The sequence below is a fragment of the Brachyistius frenatus genome, unplaced genomic scaffold, assembly GCF_029030835.1.
Source record: "Brachyistius frenatus isolate BFR_SWC_R1_liver_20210118 unplaced genomic scaffold, ASM2903083v1 Contig_7, whole genome shotgun sequence".
Classification (NCBI taxonomy): Eukaryota; Metazoa; Chordata; class Actinopteri; family Embiotocidae; genus Brachyistius; species Brachyistius frenatus.
The window spans coordinates 5,408,540-5,434,567 of record NW_027210606.1 but is presented as its reverse complement, the minus strand read 5'-3'; the positions used below and the strand labels follow the sequence as shown (position 1 = coordinate 5,434,567).

The window sequence follows — 26,028 nt, the reverse complement described above, 5'->3', positions numbered from 1 at the left end:
GACGAGAGTGCACCATTGTGAAGTTTTCAGTCTTCTCTGCTAAGTAAAAGTTCAGTTTCTTTTCCTGGAGCATCTTTAACCAGCCATCCAGAGAGTGAAGGGAATAATAATTGTGGGTAATGTAGTCGAAGGGGCCATGCCAAAGCAGAAAATGGTGATAATTCCAACCAGCCCTGAAATGATGATGCTGCGCTGGTCTCTGATGACAAACTTCAGGCACTCGCAGAACTGCAAGAAAAAGAAATGAGAAATAGTAAATAGATCATGTTTTCCACTTAAAGTTGTTAGATTATAGAATGTATAGATTATTTGGAAGTTTCTGATTGGCTGATTTCTCATCCCAAATATGTCAGGACACTTAAAAAAATGATTCCAGTCAATCATAAACACAACAGCTTCAGCACTGAGTTTACTTGAGGCCAAGTTAGATTTCAAGTCAGGCAGAGTCTGCAAGACTCTCAGGAATGCTCTCTGCATGTTGTTTGGTTTCAGAGATCTGATTTGCAGAATTGGTTGGAAAAGATGCATCTTTTGGGTACAATGTGAACTAAGGTGGGCCATGCAGGGTTTCTTTCTTTATTGCAGATGCTAAAATTCAATAAAATAATAGGATTTTCTTACAGTAATATATGAACTTTCACAGTTTACAACAGGTGACATACTGTGCGTGTAATTACTGTGGAATACAGAATACAGGACACATTTATCTCCATAATCTTTCAATTTGCAGATAGCTAAATAAATATTTCAAAGACATCTGTCATGCAAACATTTCATGACGGACCGATTTTAAGTTCGACATTTAATTCTGCACCCATTCAAAGACCATGTTGAAGACTATACCTTCTCTGTTTGCCGACTGGCTGCAGATCCGTATCTGCAGAATGTCACAAAGTGTTCACAGTTATTCCACAGCAGACTGTACGGGAAGTCACCGATGAGTTTCTCAGCTGTCTTGGCGGCCTTGTCATTGTGAAATGGTTGCGTCTTCACTATGTTATCCAGGCGGTTAACCAGGATGTTGGAGCCATACGCAAAGTTCTCCAGAGTGTCCACGCGCACCGTGGCACACTTGTACATGCAGCCGATGATAAGTCTCTTGTTTGTAATGACAGAGCTGATGAGTTTGTTGTTGTTCGTAAGCATAGGGAGGATGTCGGGGATCAGGTGAGCTACTTTATTGTCGCCTAAATAGATGCCGAAGTGAGTGAAGAGGGTTCTAGGAACCTCCAGCAGGTCTCCCCTCCGGAGTGGAGGCGGTGGACCGCCGTGCGCAGTGCGCTCCCGGTCCTCAGCGTCCAACCGGCTGGACTCAAAGAGTTTGAACTTGGAGAGCAGAGATAACTTCTCCAACAGGAAAGTCAGCAGCTGCAGCATTGTGAGCGTTTTAGGGGCAAATATCCGTAAGTGTCTCAGTGAAACGAGCTTTTTATCCTCACTGGAACGAGGTGGAGAGTGAGCTCAGCTGAAATCCTAGAGACAGGATTGGCCACGAGGGACCGTGCGCACGTGCGTATTTTTCTTCTTTCACCTCGTCACGCTCTTGTATTTATTTCTTGCTGCATTTTGTTTTCCTTTGGTGCACAGATGTGCATTTGTTCTCCTCTAAACCACCTTTGTTGGGTTCCCATGAAATGCTGAAGGACAGTGTTAATTAGATGAGACATTATTAGGTTAGCAGGTCACAAGAATTAAGATTTAAAATGTAAATGTGTTTATTTGTACAACTGAAAGTGCTTCACATATAAAGGTGGTGTTGAAAAGAGATGTATGATCATTTTCAGCATCTTTTTAATAGGTCATTCTTCAATAAGGATTTATAAGATGTAACTTGTAATAAATCCCTTCAGTTTTAAGTTATTCAGAAGATTTATTTGTTTTGTTTACTAACTGCTCTATAGGCTAAGGAAGATCAGTACCTAAATGATTTGTCACAAAAGTCTGTAAAGCCTTTATAAATGGTGCCTTGTTTGAAAATGGTACGGAGATCAGTTTCAAAAGTGATAAGAGAACAAATGTAAGGTTATTAAGAAAATTAAACTGACGTGGAGAAAATTCATTGAAGAATATTTGTTCCAATTATCTGCACTCACATAGTTGTTGAATGCTGTTTCAATGTGTCTAGTCCTGACCAGCAGCCACTAGCTTTAAGACAAAGTTTTTATTTTCACGTTTTGTTTTGGTATGATTTACATTGGGGCAGTGCTTATTGTAACTCATTGGAAGTGGGGTAGAGCATTAAGAACACAAGTAACATGTCTACACAATATCCAGTCCTCTGATTTAACACTTTGAACAAACAAAATTTTGACACGCCCTACCACCAAACATCCCCAAACTCACTTATAAAGAGTAGCAAGTGGATGACTGTTTTTGGTTTTGGTTTTTTATGAATGATCTCTGAAAATACAAAGTATTAAAGCCAAATTTTCAATAGCATTAACATTATCACTGAAGTATTACTACTAAATCTATTCCTGAGTTGGTACACTAATTCTCTCTGACATGTAGTGAGGTAATGTAACCAGTAAACGACAAATATTTTAAAAGTACTGTACTTGAGTAACTTTCTTGAATATTGGCTTTTACATGTGAGCTGAAAACATTCCGGCACTAAATTGGGCTCATAGAGTGCCATCAGAAACTAAAAGTTGTTCGAAAAAAGAAAATAACATTAAATAAAAGATGGTTTAAAAAGAAAAACATTTGTCTCATTTGAGCTATTTCCAATTTGCTAAAACTAATCATTTTCGTGCTAACGTCTTTTTGATCATTTCAAATCAAACACTTAATTAACATCCAGACAATGACTGGACAATGAAGCGTTTGTGGGCAGTGGACTTTGTTGTCAGTCTGTCGTGTTCAGGATCAGTCTTGGAGAGAAACAAGGTTGTGTTTGATGATTCAAACTTTCCCAGAGGAACCGTCTGATGAGATAAAACATTCCATTGACCAGATTACCTTAATCCTTTAGCCTTCAGTTCCACACTCATCGTTTAACCCAGAAAACACTTTTAGAAACTCTGCAGCCTTTTTGATCTCATGTTATTGGATCAATTATTACAGTACATATGCTGATCTGCATTCTGTAAAGTTGTCAAAAAAGGATGAATGATTGCTGGTATTTAACTGAGGCCATCTGCTTTTTCAGTATGTGAGACAGCCACAAAGCATACCCCACTTTTTAGGAAGTATGTTTGATTTATTACTATATAGCTCTATGTTATACAGCTCATTACAGGACATGTGATACACTCATAATTCATAAGCAAATACAGGAATCATACTCGTATATCACTGTTTGTGTTGTAAGTGTGTCAACAAGGCCATAATATATCAAACTAATGAATTACATTACTATTAAAAGATTACAACTGTCCTAGACCAAAAACCTCTAAGTTAATTATACGAACTAGTTTCAAGACTTTCATTAACCTCTAAACTATTGTATATAGCTTGAAATGCAACATTCTAGTTGCAATAGGAGCATTAAGAAACTACTCTGGATTTTATATTGCTTGTGAACCAAAGTGAGCATTAATTACAAAATACCAACTGAGAGCCTAGAATACAATGTTCCTCCACACTACTCATGGACATGTCCAGTAGATATTTCTTAAAAGCATCCTTGAATTCAATTGAATTCAACTTTATTTATATAGCGCCAAGTCACAACATAGGTTATTTCATGGCATTAAAGTCCTTACAACAAGACGTTACAATATTATACAGAGAAACCCAACAATTCAACAATTCAACAATTCCCACATAAGCTAGGAGGGGGAAAAAAACAACCTCCTCTTTAAGGGAGAAAAACCTCCAACAGAGGGAAGGAAAAACTCCCTCTTAACAGGAAGAAACCTCCGACAGAATCAGACTCAGAGGTGGGCGGCCATCTGCCTCGACCGGTTGGGGTGAGAGGAGAGCAGACAGACAAAAGGACAGCATAGAGATAGAAGAGAAGAACTGTTGGTGGAGACGACAAGCGCAGGGCAGAGACATGCAGCTCCATGACGGGACATCTGCAAAAGAAAGAAAAGAAATTACGTGAGCGAGGGAACTGAATGGAGAGACAACAGACAATAATAAGAAACTATGGGAGAGAAAAGGATGGTGAGGTATAAGTCAGTTAAAGAGTAGGAGGAAAGAAAAGAAGCTCAGCATGTAACAGGGTCCCCCAGCAGCCTCGGCCTATAACAGCATAACTAAGGGTTGGTTCAGGTCTACCCGAGCCAGCCCTAACTATAGGCTTTATCAAAAAGGAACGTTTTGAGTCTAATCATAAAGCTAGAGAGGGTTTCTGCCCCTCGAACACAATGGCCCCAATAGACAAAAATTGTTTCCCAGAATAAAAATGTAAATGTTGTTTCACTACCCTCTGAAATTCTGAAATGAAATACATCTTTAAAAAATAATTCATTATTTATTTAGTTATTAAGTCAGTTATTGCTCCCAAAGAAAACAGATTTAAATACCAAGTCTAAACATACCAGAATCTGCTCCCTCTAATGTTTTGACTCAGTAAACACGGAGGACATGACCTCAGTGATATCGCATAGGCGTAAAGATTAAATTGTGTGCACTAATAAGGTTACACATTTAAAATGTGTGCTCTAATAAGGGGAATCCAAAAGAGAACATTTTAATGTGTCAAATAGTTGGTATGACAAATTGTCTCTACATACATGTACCTGAAAAATCCATTAAATGTGCTATAATGAATGAAAAACCCAAATACCAAACATCAGGCTGTCAGTAATCTGAGCGAAACAGATATCACATTATGTATCTGCAATCAAAATATCTCTGGGCAGCAATGACAACAGTAAAGATTAACGCATAAGGCTGTTGATATTCTGTATTTTTTTATATTGTCCGATAATCCCCTCAAAACGACTTGATTTAATTTATGATTATAGCTTGTTTGTGAGTCCAAGAACCCATGAGCCAGTGAGCTCCTGCTGTCAAAGGAACATCGGAGCAAAACCAAAGTGCCCGGGTTTTAGAAAATTATTTGTTTTCAAAAACTAAAATATGAATGACCTTTATTTAAAGATTTACATCTTCAGTATAAACCAATCAGCCTGACGGGCACAAAGAGGGTACAGAAGTCAGAAAGTATGAAGAGAGTGACTGACAAACCGTTAGTTTGGGTCTTTTTGTGTGATTTATTGGCAAAAAGAAATATAGAATAATGCCAGCTTCATACCATTTAGCTAACATGTTACATATTCTGTATTAATTAATTAATTTAACATATTAATTTGTAACAAATTGTTATTTCTTATAGAGCGAACAGCAAATAGATACAACACAAATCTGTCAGGGTAGAAGATAAGTATTAAGTATGAAAGGATGATTATTTAAAGTAAAAATAACAGAAAAGTCTAATTTCACATAATGAACCCATAGATGTAAGTAAATTAAACATTTAACTACAAAGCAGCTATAGATACAAATGCAGTCTCTGAAAACTTCAGCATTAAACAAAAGCTTGTTCTAGTAAAATGATGTACTGATTACACCGAAGTCCTCTATGATGTGCGTCAACAAAGTGTCAGTCTCGCTATACGTTTTTCACTGGGATCACACCATGTTCAGCTGAGTCGACTTACGATCTGTGGCTGCATGTTGAACCCTGACATGGCATTACAACAAACCTTTGCCCTCCATCCCGGGGAGATTTACACCACGGTCAAATGGCTCCAGACTTATAGTTCTGGCCAATGGGGGACCATAACAAGGCTCTTTAAATTTAATTCCTGGTCAGACCTCCTGTGAGCTATGCTGACTTTGTTTTTCAGCCTTAGAACTGAAGTTGTTTACTGCTGGCTGGACATATTCCCTGAACATGTGAATTCTTTCAGGAATTACAGTGATTTAGCAGTATTTTGCAATAGCATAATTTGCAGTATGAACACTTGGAAAATCTTATAGCACTGAATTGGTTTTCTGTCACTTTGCATCCTGATAAGTGACACACATGTCAGAATGTCAGCCTGGCATCAGTGTCTGAATGCACCGGCAACAGATGCTCAAAACACATCTTAACATCCTGGACACAGTGCTCAGAGAGGGCCCGTGTTTTCATGGCATTTAGAGAAAGAAAGAGACACTTTCCATCTGGTGTGTCAAAACAAAGAGGCCGGTTCAGCAAAAGTTCAGCACTGTTTAGGTTCATGGGCCTGGCAGTTCATTCTCAGGTCAGCGAGGCTTTATATCTGTCCTGTGCCTGTTTTTTTAACCACATAATAAAACCGGGTCACACAAAGGTAGTTAAGGTAAGATTTATCATCTAATGTCAACATGAGGCCTCCAGATGAACTGTTATTAAGCTTTATTTTATCACATGTATCTTCACTGTTTGTTTTGATGTAATAAAAGGGCTGCATTTGACAGCAACACCTTGGAGAAAAGCCACTGAATAACCATCATCGGCAATTACAATCATTTAAACTCTACAGCATACATAATATCGGAGGATCAGACTGAAATATTAACTAAAGTCATTAAAATGTTAAGTTGTTGATATCTTCATAGCATACTCGTGGAGGGGGTAAAGCCCACATATACTTAATGATTTGAGTCAGAGGTCCATTCATTTTCTCACATTGCACCCTCAAAATCCCCAGATTATTATTTTTGCACGTGACATACTTTCTGGAAAACAGGCCTCAGACTCATCTGCCACCACGAGCGTGTTTCCATCAACTGTGAGTCAAACAAGCAAAGCATGATGAGACTGGAGCCATGTGATGAGCTAAATATGACCAAGACAAGAGGTGATTGGGCATGCTCACTGTACTATAGCTGTGAAATAGCCTGTGGGACTTTTACATACACTTTTAACATGCCATTAGATGGATTATTGGTTTATCACCAAATGCGGTGGCTGTTAAATTTGTGGTATGAAATCAAACATGCTGTCTGTTTGGTTACGGCATCATCTGATTCAAGTTAATTCTGCATTTAGCATGCAGCTCTTGCTCTTGTTCAGGCTGGAGACAGGACTTGAAAAAAACTGAGGTCATAACAGGTGTAACAACTGTAAAAAATGTAAATAACTTATTCATCAATTTATGCTTCATTTTCATCAAGCAATAATGTTCAAAAGAAATGTAAATATCCCTTTTAATGGTTTAAAAGTAAAGACTGGAGATTTTCCCCAACAAGCCCCCAAACCCCAGAAAACTTCTACCAGAAAATCAAATACTTTAATTAATTGCATTTGTTTTTTAGTTAATTGTTATTTGTCTCTTTCACCTTCTCTCCGCTGCAAGATTTCATTTGCAACAACTCCCTGTGCACGCAAATGAACTCATCGTCCATACTGAGGTTATTCCAGATGGATTGAATGGGGCTAAATGTTCATGTAAAGGAATGGGCAAATGAAATATACTTTATAATATTACTTAAAATCTGTGATACCACCATTTACTGTACAAACGAGCCTGCCTGTTGTTATTTGCTGGGTTTTCGATAAATTTCATAACACCGAAACAAAAATTGACCACTATGAAATGTTTTCTACATGATTTCACATGTTCAAAGGTTGACCTTAAAAATGTCACAATTATGAATTAATCATATCTGAGCTTTCATCAGGGTTGGGACTGAGGAGATTTCCTTTCTTTGTGTGTTCGCTGTTTCAGTGTGTGTGAGTTTGGTTTAATGTGGCTTCACTCCCACTAGTGGTTTTACACACAAGTGCAGCCAACCTTTAAATTAAGAGCTTGCTTAAATCTCATCTCTTGTAATTTCAAAATTATGTCTGTGTTCCAAATGTCGTACTTCCCTAAGTACACTAACAGATAGTCATTTTACGTGTTAGTACACTTACTTGTGTAGTACTTGAACTGAAGTGTGGTCTCAAACTGCATACTGACATTTTGCACTGACTGAAAATAATCGCAGCCTTTCAATGCATCTCTTGCTAACATGTCTGCCCACTTTAACATTTTTACCTCCGTAAACAGGTTTTTGTGCCCTTTGTTTAACGCACACAATAAATACTTAGTCGTACTTAGTGAAAAATATACACTTTTGTGTGGTGTTCTGCAACAGCTGGCAAAGATGGCAACTATTGAGTGTGGAAAGTGTCCAGCGTTTCACACTCAATTGCTTCGTTCCAAATGACATACTTCCCTTACACTAACAAATAGTGCTCTAACATGTTAGGACTCTTTCTTGTGCAGGAATTTTGGCTGTGTAGAGTTGTTTCAAATTGCACACTCAATCTACTTACCAGAAATAACCTCAGCATTTGAATACATCCCCCGCCAAAATATCTACTGCTTTAATTATTTTACCCGTAAATTATAGTGTTTTGTGCCCTCTGTTTAACACACTCAATAAACGCCATTTGGAAAACAGCATCTGATTCAAATGGTCAAAGTTGGTAAGTCATCATCATGAGTTACTGGGAAAATCATAATTTTGAAATTTTTGGAAGTACTTCAAAGTATATCATCACAGTTTTGACTCACCATGAGGAGTTGTCCTGTGATTATTTGTAACGTGTTTTTTTTCTCAGCAGAAGTTTTCCTTTTTTCATATAATTTAAATATAAGTTTGATATAAATTATTATTTCCCATTTCCATGTTCTTATTTTCCAGCAATACATTAATAGTAATGTTTTATTATACAACAAGTAGTTCCGACCCAGCGATCTGATTGGTCAACTGTATATTTGGAACGTGCTCAGATCAGCATGACATCACACCCTGCTCATCACTAGAAATATCACTCTGCCTTCTCAATGGGAATATAGAATTGGAATTGAATTTCATATAATATGCAATTTAATGTTGTTTTTACTTGTGTGTCTATGTGCTGTAATTATCCAGTTTGAGAAAGCAATAAACCGGACTTGATCTCGTCTCTGTTGTTACGGCGTTACTAAGGGTCGGACTACTTCCTGGAGTGGTAAACATTGCATACATTACATTCGCTTCTATTGACGTGACTGATCGTATTCCAGTTGTTAGTCTTGCCCCATGTATTGCCATGGTAACAAAAAGTTTTAGATTTTGAGAGGGAATGGCCCCACAATATGATTATATTTTGTTTTCATATTTTATTTAGTTGGTAACTTGTTGTATAATCGCAATATTACACTCAAGGCAAGCGCCTCAGTCCTGTCCTGTCCCAGTTAAAGTTTCTTGTAAAATTGCTGAAGAGGATGGCATTGACATTGTACCTTTGAGCGATGACTCATGCAGAGATCAGATTTCCATCAAGTGATGAATAAGAAAGGTAAATGAACTGTGTTACAATCAGAGTCGTCAATCGGAACAAGCTTATTGACTATCTGTCTAAATCCCAGAATACCATCAGGTAGACCTACTTGATACAAAAGTCATGAACATACAAAAGTACGTCATCATTCTTAAAACCTTGCCTCGTGATCATTACGTGGGATATACACAAATATATTGTTAGTGGCCAACTCACAGCTGTGTTCTAATACCTTAACGAGAGCTGTCAGTCACAGGTCCTGTCAAATCTGGGAAGTGACCGATGTTGATGTTTGACTCACAAAGTGATGTTTGCCAAAGAGCTCCTTATCAAGCGCTGAACTGAGGACCTTGTTCAGATAAATACCCCACAGAGTCGAGCAGCTCCTCACTCTCAAAGACAAAACCACAGCGGGTGGCCGAAGCAAAAATGGCTCCATCACTTCTTGCTGCGGCAGGAGGACTTCTGTTACTTTTCTCCCTGACATCAGCAGTAAGTCACAGCTTAGATATTATTTTCTATTCGGCTGACGCAGTTTTGTTGAACCACAAAATCTAAATATTTTTTGTGTGTTTGTAGCAAATCAGAGGAGACAACATTGGAACATGCACCCAAAATGATGGCTTTGTAAGTACAAAGTTTGTGTTGCAGCCCTGTGAGTTAGTATTTGTGTATGTATTCACACATTATCATAAATGTGTTTTTACACTCTGTCTATGCTTAGGGAAAGTACTGCCCCACCACATGTGGAGTGGCTGATTACCTGCAGAGGTACATGCCAGCAGTGGACACGGATTTAGACGAAATGCTGAGGGAACTAGAAGCAATTGCAAATTTGACTAAAGGGGCAGAAGAAACAATTGTCTACATGAGAGATTCATCTACTGCAGCTCAAAAGAGTTCCCAGTCAGGTAACGCACAAAACACAGCACCATAAAATCATCTTAATCTCCATAATAATGGACACCTAAATATTTATGTTGACGTTTTTTTTTTACCTGTTTTAAATTATTCTTTGTCTTCATCGTCTGGCTTTTTCATTTCAGACTCATACTTCAAAAAGTCAACAACCATTCTGGATGATGTCCTCCGATTTGAAAAGACCGTTGTCGCACAGGAACAGCAAATATTGTAAATTACCCCTTTAATGACACGCAATGATACAACACCTTCACACACAGATGGAGAGTAATGACTATTTCCACTTTCTGTCACTCTATACTTTTACATTAGTTAATTAACAACACATTAAGAGAAACTATGACATGCTTTAATTTTGATACTTTTAACATTTTAAATGCAAAGCTTTTATTTGAAAAGGAACATTTGAACATAGGTGCCACCCACGCCCTCAGGTCAATGCACAGACTACTCCTTACCCACACAACTGAACACAGGTCATGGACAGATTTGCCACCCACACATCTCTCCCCTCCTACTACTTTAGTCATTTGATTGTCTTTTTCTAAATTTACTTTTTTTTCTTTTACTTAGTAGCATTTTCTTCTTATCTGTTTTGTAAAACATCTTTGAGGGTCCCAATTTAATTTGTTTGATATCTGTGTTCGAGACATGAATTCGATTAGGTTACAGTCCATCCATTTGTTTTCCTCTTCCCAGCCAACTTCAGAATACAATCTCTTCCAATGAGAGAAGAATGGCAGAATTGAAACAACTCTCCATTCAGCTGCAGCAGAAATGCAGCGAGCCCTGCAAAGATCCAGTCGAGATCCAAACCACCACAGGAACAGGTAAAAAAAAGAATAAAACAGTGACCCTCAGGCCATTCCCATTTCACGTTTCTCAATCTTGCCTCATCTGCATTTGTCCTTGTTCAGTGTTTATTTAGACTAAAATCAATATGCTCCATCAGAGCAGAGTAAACATATTTATTCTAGATGTGTTGTGACCGTAATTTTTAAAGGACATATCGACTAAAAACACAAATCAGACTGACAATTTGATATTATTCTGGTCCTTTATTTCTGGATTTATTATATTTATAACAGCACTACCTGAAGGAATTAAAGAAGTCAACCAGATATTTTATTTCCTAACTTTTATTATGATTTATTTTCTCCTCAGACTGCCAGGATGTTGCAAACAAGGGCGCCACCACCAGTGGGCTTTACTATGTGAAACCAGAGAGAGCAACACAGCAGTTCCTGGTCTATTGTGAGATTGACAGCTTCGGACGTGGCTTCACGGTGATACAAAGGGTACGCATCACTCAATGGCTTTTTATTGTCTTCATCTTGAACTGAAATCTCCTGACATTATATTTTCAAAAGTAATTGTCAATCCTCAAAGTAATCAATTGATAGTAACTGTATGAAAATTATTAAAAGTAAGGCCTCCCCCAGTGCCATTACTCTTTAGACTTTGACTTGAAATAGCTCATAATAATATTGCAAAGACTCAATGACTAAAAAAGGCAAATCATAAAAAATGTAAAGTTAGTATAGCTAATTTTAGATATTAATATTGTATTTGAACCCAAAAAAAAGCAGTTATTTATGCAAATGAAACACTATGTACATATTATGTATTAAATAAGCTGTCAGTTTATACTTGTACAAGGTCAACTCAGCCCTCCCGTCTCATCTAACCCCCCTTCCCACACACACACACACACACACACACACACACACACACACACACACACACACACACACACACACACACACACACACACACACACACACACACACACACACACACACACACACACACACACACACACACACACACACACACACACACACACACACACACACACACACACACACACACACACACACACACACACACACACATACACCCTCCCTCCACTACTAGTTTTCATACAGTCTCTTTGTCAACTAAGGGCATTCAAATCTGTAGGGATTTGACAGATGTTTTGTTGACTAAGTGCAGAAACAAGTCCATGAATTTTGATCACTTTTTCTTGTCCTCAGAGACGAGACGGCAGCGTGGACTTCCACAAGGACTGGACCCAGTACAAGGAGGGCTTCGGTTATTTCTCCCCAGACGACACCACAGAGTTTTGGCTCGGCAATGAGAAGATCCACCTGCTGACGACCGCTTCGACCATCCCAACTGTGCTGAGGATAGAGCTTGTTGACTGGGACGGGATCAAAAAGTACACACACACACACCCACACACACACGCAGATGATAACGGATTATGTAAGAGGGGGGCAGAGGGACTTGCTAACAAGGCAAACATGACCCTCCAATAATGAGGGTACCTTTGAAAAATAAAAACCAAATGACTGAGCAGAGATTTCCAATAAGTAACACAAACTCGTTCTTTCTCCAGGTATGCCGACTACACCATGTTCAGCGTTGGGCAGGAGATCGACATGTACCGTTTGACCTATGGCTACTACCTCGCTGGAGACGCAGGAGATGCTTTCGCTGGCTTTGACTTTGGAGATGACCCCAGTGACAAGTTCTACACGTTGCACAACGGCATGCAGTTCAGTACTTTTGACAAAGACAACGACAAGTATGACGGCAACTGTGCCTTGCAGGACGGCTCTGGCTGGTGGATGAACAGATGTCATGCTGCACATTTGAACGGAAAATACTACCAGGGTAAGACCTCCGGGCTAAAACCTCTGCCAAGTCCTTTCATTCATGTCATTTGCATAATGTGTGCAGTTAAAAGTTAATTAAAATAATTATGTTTACATGAGCAACACAGCAGCAAACATGAACAGGGCCCAAACTGCTCTCCATTGATGTTTGTAAAGTCATTGGAGGTCTGAACTGGCTTGGTTTTCTTTCTGCAGGTGGCAGGTACACAGAAAAGGATGCGGGTGAATTTGGCTACGACAACGGCATTATTTGGGTCACATGGCACAACCGCTGGTACTCCCTGAAAGAGACCACCATGAAGATCATTCCCCTCACCCGCATCGCAGCAGCTGGTGGACAGAATGCTGGTGTGAAACAGTTCGGCGGACTCTGAGAAGCTTAAAAAGTAGACACACTTGTGAGCTGCACACATTAACAGCCCTGAAAACCACCAATAGATCAAATAAAGACTCCTCCATGGAATCTTTCTGACTTTATGATGTGTCTTTCTATGATGTATGCATGTTATAGAGATCTGAGTCATCACAATACTGATGTCACATTTTCTAAATAAATGTATTTTCCTTACTAAAACATGGATGATGATGACACAACAACCTATCGTAAAGCAAGCAGCTCTTTTATAAAATAATAGAGAGGAGACAAACATACCTGGTATAACGAAATAATACAATAATCTAAAGTGATATGTCTGACTGCACAACAAAAATTTGAAATCCAAATGTTTTGTTGTTAGTCACCATGTGTCCAGAAATGGGTTACTCACCTTTGTGAAATGCAAGGCAACAAGCCTGAAATAAATACCCTCTCAGATGTTAATATGTTGTCCATGTCCTTTATTTAAGCTGTATTATAATTAACACCACTGTGACACAACTTGCCCAACTATCGTCATTTGATCATAAAATTTCAGGTCCCAGGTCATTTTCTTATAGGTGATAACCATGCATGCACACACAGGAAAACAACAGTGTAAAATTACAGTTCTTTATATCAAAATTAAAAAAATGTTTTGAATAAAATTAGTGATCTAAAGACCTCATAAATAAATGAACTGCCAGTTTTAAAAGATGCATGACTAAATTCATTCAGCTTTCAAAGAAATGAAACACTCCATGCTTTCTCTTTTATAAAATCAGTAATTGAAAAATATCAGCCTGGGCAGTGATTCAAAGCACTACTAAAGACCACTTAAAAATATTCCTCTATGAGTAGGAGTATTATTATTGAAACTAAGTGATCTTTACAGACTCTGCATTACAGTAAATCATAGTTGTTCTATCAGCTTTTTTAATATCAAACTTGCATGTCCCTCAAGCCCTCATATGTCTCTGTCATTTATTAACGACTAATAATTTGCCGAAACAATTATTTAGTGAATACAATATTGTTTAATCATGTCATTTTTTTTCTCATCAAAACGTCAAGGGTACATCACATATAGCTTATCTTGGGTTGGTATAAGCATGCCCCCACTTTAGTGGCCCAGATTAACTGTTCTTGTGAACTATACTCTGTAAAACTAAATGATGGGATAGTTGTTTTCAGAATTACTGTGGACATGAAACCACTTCTGACAGTAAGTGTTTGTTTTGATTTCAATTTGCGCAGTTTATTTACTGTGTCTAGTGTACTGGTCGTACTTGTCCCCATGCATTATCACACTTGATTATCTCTAGGGTCCAAATTCCACCTCGTGAATGGTAAGTGATTGTGCCAAATGACAAATCCCCTTGCATGGCTTGATAGGGGATAATAGCGTCCATCAATAAGTCCAACATACATACAACTCTCACCGAAGTGTCTAAAAGCAAAAGATGTTTTTGAGAGTGGTCTCATAATAATTTTAAATTTAAAAAAAAAATTGAGGATGATTTTGGCCCTAAACAGGATTGTTTGGTGTACTATGCCGCAACATGGCAAACCACTCACTGCACCAGCTTGGCTGACTCTTGGATTGATTAACCATGAATCAAATCGGAAAACCAAACGTTGGCCTGTGCCCCCTACAAAGTGCCTTATTCATCAGTGTATCAAAAGATTCAAACGAATTTTTCGCGAAAATTCAAAATGTCCACACTTCTCTTGGAGATATACTGTGTAAAAGTCGAACAGAAAATGTTTGGGTGTATTTAGCTGAAATGCCGGTTTACACCTCCTGGCCGGTAGGTGGCGCTGATACTTTTCTACCGGCTTTTGGCCTTGTTTACTTCCGGGGCAGTCGGTCGTCGCTTTCTTACCGGTGGTCATGTTTTCACGTTTGTGATTTTTGTTGTTGTTGTTGTTTCGAGCGCAACCAAGCTGTATTCACTGAACATTGTAATTTCTCCAGCCACGGTATCGCATCAGTAAACTTTATGAGCACGATGACTGAGGTAAGACAACATTTGAAGTGTTTCGTGGCCTTTTTCTTCGCTCCCGCCCAGGCGTGACGCGACGGGCCCGGCTAATATCTGGGACCACCTGCGTTTGACACGTTTCTTGTTTGTGTAACTTTTGTAGTGAATTGAAGACTAACTCATAAATGTAACCGTCGTTTTTACTGAATAAACTCAGCGTTTTAAGATATATGTATTGTTTTTGTACAGGATGTCCAGAAGCACTCGGTCCACACTCTGGTCTTCAGGTCTCTGAAGAGGACTCATGACATGTTTGTGTCCGACCATGCCAAGTCCATCGCACTGGATGATGAAAGGTACATTTAACGACTCATAATTAATGTTCATAAATATTTAGAAGAGAAGAAACATGTCTCGTTTCTGTTTGAACGTTTTAATTTGTGCAGAAAAGGAGAGTATAAGGAGAAACTTGTCCATATTCAGCTTTTTGTTGTCCTTAATGTCTGTTTACTTCTAATTTTAGACCAATTAATGAGTTTATAGATATTACTTGCTAATAAGAGCTGGGTAGTATTACTGAAAGTCATTATCATAGTATGATCGTAATGTGTAAAATGTTGTGAATCTGTAAGCTTGTTTTATTCAAATAATGGGATTTTCCTCAAATCTTTGCACGTTATGAAACACATCTGAACTTCAGCCAACAATTATTTTTGTTGCTGATTAATAATCGCAATTATTTCTTGATGGATCAATTACTGGGTTTGTCTACAAGGTGTCGGGAAAACATAGAAAGTGTCAGTTATAATACCTCAGTCTTGTTGTCTGATCACTACTGTCCATTACAAAAGACATTCAGGTTACTACAGTGGTGTGAAAAAGTGTTTGCCCCCTTCCTGATTTCTTCTTCTTTTTTTTTTTGCATGTTTGTCACACTTAAATGTTTCAGATCATCAAACAAATTTAAACATTAGTCAAAGATAACACAAGTAAACACAAAATGCAGTTTTTAAATGAAGGTTTTTATTATTAAAGGAGGAAAAAAAAAAACCCACATGGCCCTGTGTGAAAACGTGTTTGTCATGAGCGCATGAAGGGAAATGCATCAGTGTCTCTTGTAATCTCAGCCACCAGGTGAAGATGGGGGTGAAACTGAAAACTGAGTACGGTGCTGTTTTACACATGCCCGTCCTGAAGGAAGGGAAGGACCGAGTGTCACAGCATCCAGGCAGCATGCAGGGCCACCAGAGCTACACGCAGCCAGGTGAGGAGGAAACGTGGTCACACTCGATTAACAGAAAATATGGGGGGAAAGTAGAAAATTGCCTCCTTAAAGTTCAGTCTTAATAATGGAATCCTTTTAAGCTCATTTCTTTGGCTTCCTTAACACTTATGTTCCAAAACTAAACTTCGGGGCGCTTCTTTATTGTGTGTTTCAGGTGATGACCCAGAATACCTGATTACCGGGACGCATGCTTACCCCTCTGGACCTGGTGATTACTTTCAATGCACTCAAACTTCAAATCATTCGTAGCCCTTTCAATAACTGCATCAGCACCATTCCGGTGTATAAACCAGTGGTTTTCCCTCAACAGGAGTGGCGTTGACTGCTGACACAAAGATGCACAGGAATCCCAGCGAGGGAGGCGTGCACTCCATGGCGTTGGTGTTACCACCCTCACAAGCTAGGTAAGCCTTTCCCCAACACAGTGTCGGAGTTTTTGGTAGTAATCTGGCATAAACAGTTGAGTTTAAGTGATGGACCGTGTTCGCTCTGTCGGACAACTGCAGGCAGGACGCCAGTCGCACCGCAGCCAGTGTTGGTGACATCCATCGACACGCCGGCGGAGCAGAGAGAGTTCACCCGCCTCCGACTGCAGTGGTAAGCGCGCAGCACATCTCCTCATTTACTCCACCTGATAACTTGTTTATCTTCGTAACATCCTCTGAAAGAAGAGCCGAGCTGATAATTACTGGGTTTTTTTAGTCGCTCATGGAAGGAGGAGGCACCAGAAATTCTGCACTCATGAGGAGAGCGCCAACGATGCCGAAACCCCAGTGGCATCCACCCTGGAAACTGTTTCGGGTAGCTACAAATAATTTGGACTGTTTTTGCTTTTCTTTGTTTGTGACCCAGTGACAGTAAGAGGGCGCTTCCTCTGGGACGTTTGTAACTGTCGCATGTTTTTAATCTGACAGGTCATCAGTGGTCACCTCGGCTGGGTGAGGTCCATCGCTGTGGAACCCGGGAATCAGTGGTTTGTTACGGGCTCTGCTGATAGAACTATAAAGGTGAGTCAAGCTGAAAATAACTTCCACTTATAACTGTCACTTATGTCTGTGATTTATTCTTCTGTTTAGAAATTCAAATAATTATCATAGTTGTTTTTTTTTCTCTTAATTACAATACAATTAGTTATTGGCGTGTATTTCATCTTTGACATCGGTTTGACAGAAAATCTTTCATTGAAGTTCCACTATCTGCCTCCGGAGCTTTAAACTGAATCTGATGGTCTTCATCTGCAAATTAAAGTTGGAAGACTTGACATGAGTCATCTCACTTTGGTCACATGATGACAACTTGAAAGTCACTGATTAAGACTGACATGTGACTTAAAATGTGTATTTTATTTTGCCCTCACCTGCCCTGGTGAATTCTTTGTATTCCAGATGAGTCACTTCTCTTATTGATCTCTCCCTGATTTTATTGAATCCTTTTAATAAACCCATTTAATCAATTGTATGTTGTGCAGGTTGATAGCAGCCGCAGCATTAATTCGCTGCCGTTAACAGCCACACATTTAGAAATGTTATTTCGGACAGTCAAACAATACCACAAGGCCTTTTTTTTTTTTTTTTCCCTGTATCTGCAACAGTAGCTTTCACCTCAGTGTGGCGCTCTTTAGAGACGATGCCTGGAAATGTCCTACAATGATCTGAATATGACTCGACGGCTGTTTGTCTCCACAGATCTGGGACCTGGCCAGTGGCAAACTGAAACTGTCTCTGACCGGACACATCAGCACGGTGCGCGGTGTTGCAGTCAGCAACCGCAGCCCGTACCTCTTCTCCTGTGGAGAAGACAAGCAGGTCAAATGTTGGGATCTGGAGTACAACAAGGTACGCCATTAAAAAAGAGTCTGTGGGCAGCAGGAGGAGGTTATTGAATGTTTGAAAAGGCCATAAAAACAGACGGGTTTTTTTGTTTGTTTGTTTGTTGTATTTTGGAAGTGACTCCATCGGTCTGTGTTTTAGGTGATCAGGCACTACCACGGACACCTCAGCGCTGTGTACGATTTGGATCTTCACCCAACCATCGATGTGCTGGTGACGTGCAGCAGAGACGCCACAGCGAGGGTGAGCTCTTCCTCTGCGCGTGTTGTGCTCGGTGTACCGATCAAAAACACTTTATATACACTTTAAGCATGAACTTAAAGGTGAACTAAGGTCACATGGATTCAAAAATAACCCGTTTATTCAGTAAAGTTTAGTCAACGATTTTGGCTCCAGAAGAGTCTAAACTTTTTTGTTTTCCTTTTTTTTTTTTTTTTTTAAACTAAACATCAGATTTGGTTTGCTTCTGACGACACTTTCTGTTTTCTAGACAGCAATTTAACCTTCACTTCTTCCGGTTACGTTTATGGTTTTCTAACTTCTTGCTGTCAGATATCAGCATCTACCGCCTACACAGCCCTCATACAACAATACAACAATAGTTAAATAACAAACTCGTTCTGGCCTGAACTAAACTGCACTCAAGTTGAAATCACATTCATGTTTCTGTCTCGATGCCAAAAAGGAAATGTTGTGTTCAGGTGAACCATGTAGCTGCCGTAAACTCATCAGGTCACGTATCGTGTCTTTTTTATGGAGACGCCATCTCTCCTCCGGAGGACTAGTTGAAGACGATGCTCGGGTCTTTGAGCCTCTGCTGAGTTTAATATTTTTGACGAACTGGACTCCCTCCCCTCCATGCAGGTGTGGGACATCAGGACCAAAGCTAACGTACACACACTCACCGGCCACACAAACACTGTGGCCACGGTGAGGTGTCAGGCGGCAGAGCCACAGATCATCACTGGTAAATGTGTTTTTAAATCTTAACCAAGTGTTTCATCAGTCTGACAAGTTTAGGTTGAAGCTCATTAGTTGTCTCTTTTCTATGAATCCCTGACTGATAAATGACTGTTTTTTGTTTTTTTTACAGGCAGCCACGATTCCACCATCCGGCTGTGGGATCTGATCGCTGGGAAAACCAGAGCAACTCTGACGAACCACAAGAAGTCTGTGCGAACTCTGGTGATGCACCCCAGACAGTGAGTAGACGCACATCAGTTACTGTTGACTAAAAAAAAAAAATACATTAATGGTATATAATTGTTTTGCCAAATACATTTTGGTAGAAAATCATTTGCGGTGTTTTGCAGATGTGTCCAGTATAAACATTGTTTATAAAAATGTAATCTGGCCGGCATCGTGTGTCTCTCAAGAATGTTTGCTGTTCCAGATCAATGCATTTATTTATTAATCAATCATTGATTATTTTATTAATCGAAGTTATTGATTAATTTTTTTTAAAAAAAGGTCAAATCGAGAACGAAGAAAATTCATTCTCTGCATCCTTCCTTGAAAGTGATAGTTATTTGAAACAGGATAACATCTGAGTGCGGCGATGATAATTCTGCTCTATTTTCATTATTACAAAAGTTGGTTGTAATTCATAAGATACTGTTCTCGCATTTCACAGGTACACGTTTGCCTCTGGATCTGCCGACAACATCAAGCAGTGGATGTTCCCAGATGGCAGCTTCATCCAGAACCTGTCGGGCCACAACGCCATCATCAACACTCTGGCTGTCAACTCGGACGGCGTGCTGGTGTCTGGAGGTGAGAACGAGCGGCGGCACCGTCACCTTCTTTTTCATCCTGCTTGGTTTGACAAGTCATTTTACTGCACTTGAAGCTCAGATTTAGGATTCATCGTACACGTTCGTTTTCAGCTGACAACGGAACCATCCACATGTGGGACTGGAGGACAGGCTACAACTTCCAGCGGATCCACGCGGCCGTTCAGCCCGGATCTCTGGACAGCGAGTCGGGAATCTTTGCCTGCATGTTCGACAACTCGGAGAGCCGACTGATCACCGCCGAGGCCGACAAGACCATCAAAGTTTACAAAGAGGACGACACGGCTGTGAGTCAGACCATCACATTTAAACTGAGCTTTCTGTTTCTGTGCCGATTCCCGTGCAGCAGAAAGATCATTTGACAACCCCGTTTTCTCTCTTGCAGACAGAAGAAAGTCACCCGGTCAACTGGAAACCAGAAATCCTCAAGAGAAAAAGATTCTAAAGATTTTTTTTATTTTTTTTCCTTTTGTCACAGTAACAATCGCAATTTTGATTTCTACCGACTTCAGCTGTAGATACGCGCAGAAAATTGTGTTTGCTCGAGCTTTTCTCACCAAGCAAACTTCCCCTCAACTAACGCAACCTTGACAGCCTGCTTTACTCTAGAACCCATTTGCAGTCCTCGTTGTATGATGTTAGCCCAGTAAAGCTGCCGTCTCGGACCGCCAGGAAGCTCCCCGACTGTTTGTTCTTGATGATGATGACTCTCTGATGTTTCTGGCCCGTCTGGTCCACCAACAGAATCCACTCTTCGGATTGAGAAGGACAGGCTGAAGCCTGCACCTGGTTGCTGTCGGGGTCAAACCCTGCAGCGGGAACAGGAAAATGATTTTCTCTTGACTCCAGAGTCGGCAGTTGTCCAGGCATGGACACAAACATCGCCTTTTTTTTTTTTTTTTTTTTTTCTGTCTGGGAATGTGAAGTTTGTTTTTCTCCGTTTTAATAAAGACCACATTTTTCACATTCTTGTTTACCGAGGTATCTGTTGGTGACAGCGTTCCTGTAGTACTTGCAGCCGTGCCCCTTAATCTCCTCCCAGTAACGGCGATCTCCAGCCGCCTCGCTGAGCTCCACTGTGTTCCTGCTGTCAGCGCTCGGCTCCATTAGCTGCTCCCCTGAGAGTTCTGCACCAGAGAATATAACGTATTCTTGAAACAACATGCGTTTTAGATCACAGATTGGTTTCAGTGTGTAAATATCAGGAGTCCCTTAAAGTTTAAAGGGCTTTGTAGATGTGCAGATAGAAGAAAGACTTAACAACTCATCTTTCTATGAATGTGCTCCAGTTACTGTCCCACTTAAACTGGATAATGCAAGAGTTTTCATTAAAACAAGTTTCTACCAAACAAAAAATGTATAAAGACCATAAAGAAATGTCATTTTTATACTCTGCTAATACAATAATGACATACATATAGGATTTACAGTTCTCCCACCAGAATTTTATTTCTGGTATGATTAAGAGCACCATGAAACCATATTTTGACCTTTTAAACCAGGAAATAAAACAGTAATACTTTATTTTCCAGGTCTTTATTGATTGATGGTATTTACAACTAAATGAAGTGAAGTTGTGAAAAGTTTTATCTTTAATATTTTCATTATATCGAACCAAATGTTGGTGCTATTTAAATCACCAAGTATCCTCTGTCAAATCCTCACTGTGGTTCAGGGCATGTGAGGAAGAAGTTCTTGGTATATGGTTGAATTAAGCCTTTAAGACACAAGTGTCAGTGGTTCGTGCCGAGTAAATGTTGTTTCTTAATGTTTTGTCTCCACATCTACCCGAGTCGAGGATGTAGAGCTTCGAGAGAGCGTGACGAAAGCCTCGGCCTGTTTTCTTCTTCAAACGTGGTTTGGGTGCTTCGTCCTGATCCACCAGCTCTCCTTGAAGCTCTTCAACTGTCAGCAGGTGACCGGCACTGAACATGATCTCCTCCTCCAGAGACCTGAGACACAGGTCAAAGCGCTCCTCGTCCTCCTCTGCATTTCTGTAACGGCAACAACAGCACATGTAATGCAGCCGAGATATTTAAGCACACAGGTTAGACTGGTGGAATATATTCTTTCGATGGAGGATGAAGAGGTTTGAAAATGTGTCCCCCGGCCTCTTTGCCAGGTGTCCTCACCTGAAGTCCACCCACAGCAAACCTGCGGTGATCAGTCCCAGCCACTCGCTGGCCTCCCAGTTGTCGGTGAGCATGACGGGCAAGATGACGACCTCCCTTGTGTCTGCATAGTTGAGCTCCTTCTTACAGTTGCGGGACGCCTGGTAAGCAGGAGTCATGAAGGGACAAATCACTACAGCCTCCTCCACTCCTGCCGCCATCCTGAAAACACACACAGCTTCGGCATGTAAAACATATGTAATTAACCCTATCTTTTGATTGCCATGTATCATCGGCCCTCTGTACTCACGCGTCATTGATGTTCCCCGTCACCCCTCCTTTGACGTCCATCCACACAGGCAGCCCATCATCTTTCAGTCGGTTGTATATCTTCTTCACCAGAGCCTGATCATCCCACTGGTAGGAGAGCATAATATGAGATGGCATTTAAAATATATATATATATATTTCCACTATAATTTATCTAATCTTGTGACACTTCTGAGTTGCAGTTTGCCCACAGTTGCTGAACAAACTAACTCAGACAAAGAGAGACTTGGTCACTATGCTGCTTGTTTACTCATACAGCTCAGGTTGCATCTGTTGCTTGGTTACGGGGGCTGCTAGCACCACATGATGGTCTCTCTGTCCTGCAGGACCAATGAGAGGTCCGCAATGACCTCTATTGTTTGTCCTGTATATGTGCATGCACTCATATGGAGTTTTTGGTGTCATCTTTGTGTCAAGAAAAGTATTTCCAATTTGTCCTGTCCTGAGTATTTATTGATTGAGTGATTGATTTAGTGGCACAAAGAACTGAAGCTTTTTAATACAATAGATGACTATAGGTAGAACGTGTAACATGTATGCTTTTACATTATGCTTGTATGTTGTTATTGTAAATGTAAATATTTCTGGAGACCTATTTATCCCATGATGTGACGCCATTACAGTGTTTAATAATGTTCAGAAACGTTAGTTTCAGTTATTGTTAATCAGGAATCCTGCGAATACAAAAAAAAAAAACATATATTACGTCATGTGACGAGAGATAATAATTTATTTTGATACCAGAATACAGCTGAAAACTGCAAAGTATACACACTGATTATTTAGACAGACTATTTTGCCTTGAAGGATACGGATCTTTTATGCACATGCGCAAGGGGTTTACATCGGGTGGTAAATAACAACAGGATTAATTGAGCCCATAATTGGCCAGGTTTAGGGAGTGTAAAAGTTTTCCTTGTTACCGATAGAGGGAGACACCCCAACACTATGTGGCCTTTTGGCAAAATGATAGACTGTGTACAAAAAAAAAAAAAGCCGAAACCGAAGAACCTCACTTCAGGATCTTCAACAAGTCAAACATACAACACCACCTGTCAGCACGCGGCACTGAAGATAATCTCTCGGCCTACTTAAATCTTAAATAACCAGGGCCACAGATGGAGCTGATCAGGGTGGGGCGCGCAGCGTGCCAGGAGGTGTGTTCAGCGCGCACTGCGGGTTGGCGCTCTACGGCCACTCACAAGTGTTCGCGGTGGGTGAAGGAGCCCAGGGGATTTTCAGCTACAAGGTCCTGGGATTTCTAGTCTCCAAAATCACGCGACGACCCGCTTAATACCTGTGATGGAGGATGACTGCTGGCTGCTTTCCTGCGGGCAAACACGCACGATGAGTTCACCTGTTTTTGTTTGGAAACTTTGTCTAAAACTTGATTGAGGAGTTTGATTTTTGACACGTAATTATGTAGCGTCACTTCGGCTTCCACAAGAGCTCAGAGCCATGTGTAGCGGAGGAATGGGTCGCCGGAAAGCATCAACTCGGCTCCTTCAGACGCTCGTCCTGTCGCTGCTTTGCGCGCAGTGTCTCGGACAGGTGTTCAACCTGACGCTGTCCGTCAAAGAGGGTCTGCCCGCTAGAACCATCGTCGGAGATCTGGGAGCGGGGTTAAGCAGGCCAAGCACCGGGTTCTTCATCTCAGAGAGCAGAGACTCGTACGTGTTCAGGGACTTGGAAATAGACGCAGACACGGGGATCATCTCCACCGCTGTGGTTCTGGACAGAGAGAGCAGACACAGGTATGAATTTGTGGCAGCCACTCTCACCGGGGAGATGATAAAAGTGAAGATAGAGGTGAAAGATGTGAACGATCATTCACCTGTGTTTCCTTCAGAGGAGGTTAAACTGGAAATATCAGAAATGAGCCCACCAGGGAGTCGGTTTCAACTGGAAGGTGCCTTAGACCAGGATGAGGGGGAGTTTGGTACTCAGGGATACAGGATCACAGAGAGTGAGATGGCTGAGCTGTTCCACCTGGATTATCGCAGTGGATCTGAGAACCACCTCGGCCTGGATCTCGTTCTTAACAGCAAACTAGATAGAGAAACACGGGACTTCTACTTCCTGATAATTGAGGCCTTCGATGGCGGGATCCCAGCCAGGACAGGGACTCTCCAGGTGAACATCCACATCCTGGATGAGAACGACAACCCCCCTGTGATCAACCAGACTGAGTATCACGCCTCAGTGCGCGAGGATGCGCCCACCATGTCTGCCGTGTGTCAGGTGCACGCCACCGACCTCGACCTGGGCGACAACGGCAGAATCACTTATGAGATCAACAGGCGGCAGAGCGACCCAAATGAAGTTTTCTCCATCAATGAAACCACCGGAGTGGTTTACCTCAACAAGCCGCTGGATTTCGAGAGACAGGCTTTTCATGAGTTGATCATCAGTGCGAGAGACAACGGGGTTCAGCCCGAGTACAGCAGCACCTTTGTGGGTGTCAAGGTGCTTAACATCAACGACAACAGTCCCGCCATCAGTGTGCTATTTCTCAGTGAGACAGGAGATGCCGTGGTGTCAGAGGCAGCAGCGATTGGGCACTATGTGGCCCGGGTTTCAGTGTCAGACCCCGACCTCGTGGAGGAGAGGGTCACTGTCACGCTCCAAGGAGGTGATGGGAAGTTCACCCTGAAGCAGACGGATGATTTCCTGTATGCTCTGTGTGTGGACTCTGAGCTGGACAGGGAGGAGAAGGATCTGTATGAGCTGAAGGTGCAAGCATCGGATTCTGGGAGCCCTCCTCTGAGCAGTGAGATGGTCTTCCTCCTGAAGGTGTCTGACACAAACGACTGCCACCCAGTCTTTGAGAAGGACGTATACATTGTAAGCATCGCCGAGGATGCTCCTCAGGGGAGTTCCCTCATCTGGCTTCAGGCCCGAGACGCAGACGAAGGCGTCAACTCCGACATCAGATACTCCGTCCTGAAGTCCAAACAGGACAGCCTGATCAGCATCGACCCGGAGTCCGGCCTGGTCACCACAGCTACAGCTCTTGACAGAGAGACACAGATGGAGGTGTGGTTCCTGGTGGTGGCGGCGGACGGAGGGGAACCGGCTCTGTCATCCACGGCTACAGTCACACTGCTGGTGGAGGACGTCAACGACAACGAGCCAGTGTTCCAGCAGCAGCTGTACAACGTGTCCATAGCAGAGCACAGTGACGTTGGAAGCTGCTTTTTACAAGTATGTTGGAGATAATTAGCACCAAGGGTTTACTCATAACATGACAAAAGTCCTTTTTTTTTTTTTTCATATCAGACGTGGTTTTGGTTTTTGAAATAACTGCAGCTGCTTTCTGGGCAGTTTTTCCAGATACTTTTGGAGCAAATTTCTGTGCCTTTATCAGATATGTACTAGAGGGCTAACAGGAAAAGCAAATAGGACCTGAAAAGTCTGAAACTCTGACACTACCAAAATGCATTTCATCCAATTTAAGTGATATAATGAACTTTTTAGAGACCAAAGCATAAGTTCAGCAG

General features: G+C 41.0%; 5 protein-coding genes across 5 annotated transcripts in view; 3 read left to right on the top strand and 2 right to left on the bottom strand.

The window, feature by feature from the left end:
- Positions 1-75: 75 nt before the first annotated feature.
- Positions 76-1,383, bottom strand: lrata (lecithin retinol acyltransferase a). The gene is made up of 2 exons (XM_069689408.1): positions 844-1,383; positions 76-228 (listed from the first exon to the last, which is right to left on the bottom strand). Exons 1-2 carry the CDS (start codon positions 1,375-1,377, stop codon positions 76-78), a joined length of 687 nt encoding a protein of 228 aa, XP_069545509.1. The 5' UTR covers positions 1,378-1,383.
- Positions 1,384-9,622: 8,239 nt separating this feature from the next.
- On the top strand, positions 9,623-13,660 carry fgg (fibrinogen gamma chain). The gene is made up of 9 exons (XM_069689769.1): positions 9,623-9,730; positions 9,818-9,865; positions 9,963-10,149; positions 10,285-10,369; positions 10,859-10,989; positions 11,324-11,457; positions 12,196-12,380; positions 12,561-12,838; positions 13,036-13,660. The coding sequence occupies exons 1-9, from the start codon at positions 9,668-9,670 to the stop codon at positions 13,212-13,214; spliced, it is 1,290 nt and encodes a 429-aa protein (XP_069545870.1). The 5' UTR covers positions 9,623-9,667; the 3' UTR covers positions 13,215-13,660.
- A 1,407-nt stretch (positions 13,661-15,067) lies between these two features.
- On the top strand, positions 15,068-21,053 carry plrg1 (pleiotropic regulator 1). Its single transcript, XM_069689767.1, has 15 exons — positions 15,068-15,216; positions 15,430-15,536; positions 16,308-16,444; positions 16,620-16,673; positions 16,776-16,869; positions 16,972-17,062; positions 17,168-17,266; positions 17,380-17,472; positions 18,151-18,300; positions 18,436-18,537; positions 19,159-19,261; positions 19,388-19,496; positions 19,928-20,067; positions 20,181-20,374; positions 20,473-21,053. The coding sequence occupies exons 1-15, from the start codon at positions 15,199-15,201 to the stop codon at positions 20,530-20,532; spliced, it is 1,551 nt and encodes a 516-aa protein (XP_069545868.1). The 5' UTR covers positions 15,068-15,198; the 3' UTR covers positions 20,533-21,053.
- On the bottom strand, positions 20,688-22,767 carry LOC138615879 (uncharacterized). Its single transcript, XM_069689768.1, has 5 exons — positions 22,509-22,767; positions 22,220-22,420; positions 21,876-22,081; positions 21,065-21,214; positions 20,688-20,896 (listed from the first exon to the last, which is right to left on the bottom strand). The coding sequence occupies exons 1-5, from the start codon at positions 22,643-22,645 to the stop codon at positions 20,688-20,690; spliced, it is 903 nt and encodes a 300-aa protein (XP_069545869.1). The 5' UTR covers positions 22,646-22,767.
- A 1,208-nt stretch (positions 22,768-23,975) lies between these two features.
- dchs2 (dachsous cadherin-related 2) overlaps positions 23,976-26,028 on the top strand; it is a 32,902-nt gene continuing 30,849 nt past the window's right edge. Inside the window, exon 1 of the mRNA XM_069689766.1 lies at positions 23,976-25,732. Within this exon, the coding sequence (XP_069545867.1) occupies positions 23,987-25,732 (1,746 nt within the window). The 5' untranslated portion in view covers positions 23,976-23,986. The remainder of the gene's footprint in view (positions 25,733-26,028) is intronic.